The sequence below is a fragment of the Myotis davidii genome, unplaced genomic scaffold (assembly GCF_000327345.1).
Source record: "Myotis davidii unplaced genomic scaffold, ASM32734v1 scaffold648, whole genome shotgun sequence".
Taxonomy (NCBI): Eukaryota; Metazoa; Chordata; class Mammalia; order Chiroptera; family Vespertilionidae; genus Myotis; species Myotis davidii.
Genome location: NW_006299603.1, coordinates 1616209 through 1618108, shown reverse-complemented (window position 1 = coordinate 1618108; position 1900 = coordinate 1616209). Strand labels below are relative to the sequence as shown.

At 39.3% G+C, this 1900-nt stretch overlaps 1 protein-coding gene across 1 annotated transcript in view; it reads left to right on the top strand.

The window, feature by feature from the left end:
* RASGEF1C (RasGEF domain family member 1C) overlaps nucleotides 1-1538 on the top strand; it is a 53011-nt gene extending 51473 nt beyond the window's left edge. The window contains 1 exon segment of the mRNA XM_015571533.1: nucleotides 1462-1538. Coding sequence (XP_015427019.1) covers nucleotides 1462-1538 — 77 coding nt within the window.
* Nucleotides 1539-1900: the final 362 nt, after the last annotated feature.

Here is a 1900-nt window from a genome sequence, read left to right as displayed (position 1 = left end):
AAACAAACGCATTTATTTTATCCAAACTATACAACTAAACTTTTTCACTTCCTTGCTTAAAACCATGTCTACAAGGTAAAACCAAACTTTGTTAAAAGGCTTTCCATGCCAAAGCCGGTTTGGCTCAGTGGATGGAGCGTCGGCCTGCGAACTGAAAGGTCCCAGGTTCGATTCCGGTCAAGGGCATGTACCTGGGTTGCGGGCGCGTCCCCAGTGGGGAGTGTGCAGGAAGCAGCTAATCGATGTTTCTCTCTCATCGATGTTTCTAACTCTCTATCTCTCTCCCTTCCTCTCTGTAAAAAACCAATAAAATACATTTAAAAAAAAAAAACAAAAAAACTACACAATGCTGATGAAAGAAATCAGAGATCTGAAAATGGAGAAGCATGACGTTCATGAATTGAAAATTTGTTCTAAAATTTATAAGGAGCAACAAAGGAACTAGAATAGTTGAAATAATGTTGGGGAGATAAAATAAGATGGAAGAAATCACTCTCCACAATATTAAGGCCGATATTAAGGCCACAGTAATAGAGACAGTGTGGTGTAGGCGGGACATATGTCCATGGAGAGAACAGGGATCCCAGAAATAGACCCACACAAAGATGCCCAATGATTTGGACATTTGGACATCCATAGGCCCCAAAATGAGCCTTGACCAAAATCTTAGTCTTTATGCAAAAAATAATAACAGAAGAATCACAGACTCAAATGTAAAACTATAAAAAAAAAAACACAACAGAAAATCTTTTAAGATGTAGAACTAAACAAAGAGTTTCTTATAAAACAAAATATGACTCAGCAATTCCACTCTTGGACGTTTCTTCCAGAGAAATAAATACTCACATTCACACAAAAACCCACACACCAGTGTTTACAGCAGCTTAGCTTGTTGTAGCCGAACATTGGAAATAACCCAGAGGCCCTTCAGGAGAGAACGGTTAAACAACGGTTAGTCCATCCACACTATGAAATGCTATTCGGCACCAAGAAGTAAAGTATTGATACACTACCTCATGGACAAATCTCCAGAGAATTCTGCTGAGTGAAAAATGACTCCATTTATATAACATTCTTGAAATGACAAAATTTAGATATGGAGAGCAGATCAGTGGTTTCCAGGGGTTAAGAAAGGGGTGGAAATGGGAGAGAAGTGGGTGTGGACACTGAGGGGCAACATGTGGGGTCCTAGTGGTGATGCATGCGCAGCATTTGACTGTACCAGGGCCAATATCCCAGTGGCCATCCGTCCTACAGTTTTGCAAGTGATTGCCATTCGGAGAAACTTGGTAAAGGGTACACAGGTCTCTCTGTGTCATTTCTTACAACTGCATGTGAATCTACAATTATCTCCCAAACACAAGTTTAATTTTAAAACCAAAAAGTAGGTCAGACTCTGAGTGTAGAACAGGTTATTATCATCAACCATAATTGTGTAATTTCACTTCATTTTCTGGCCAGGTCTTTATTTGGCTTCCTATGAAAATGAGAGCCCAGAGAACCACACAGAAAAAGAGAGATGGAAATCTCTAAGGTGAGTCCGTGTGCCTGGATGAGATGGGGGGTGGGGGAGGGGTGGAAATCTCTAAGGTGAGTGTGTGTGTCTAGATCAGTGGTTCTCAACCTTCCTAATGCCATGACCCTTTAATACAGTTCATGTTGTGGTGACCCCCAACCATAAAATTATTTTCGTTGCTACTTCATAACTGTGATTTTGCTACTGTTATGAATCGTCATGTAAATATCTGATATGCAGGATATATTTTCATTGTTACAAATTGAGGTAACCCATAGGAAGACAAAACATAAAACAGAAACAAAACACAGAGAGAACAAACAAAAAAAATAATAAATAAAATAGCAGACTCGAGCTCTAACACATCAATAAATATACTAAATG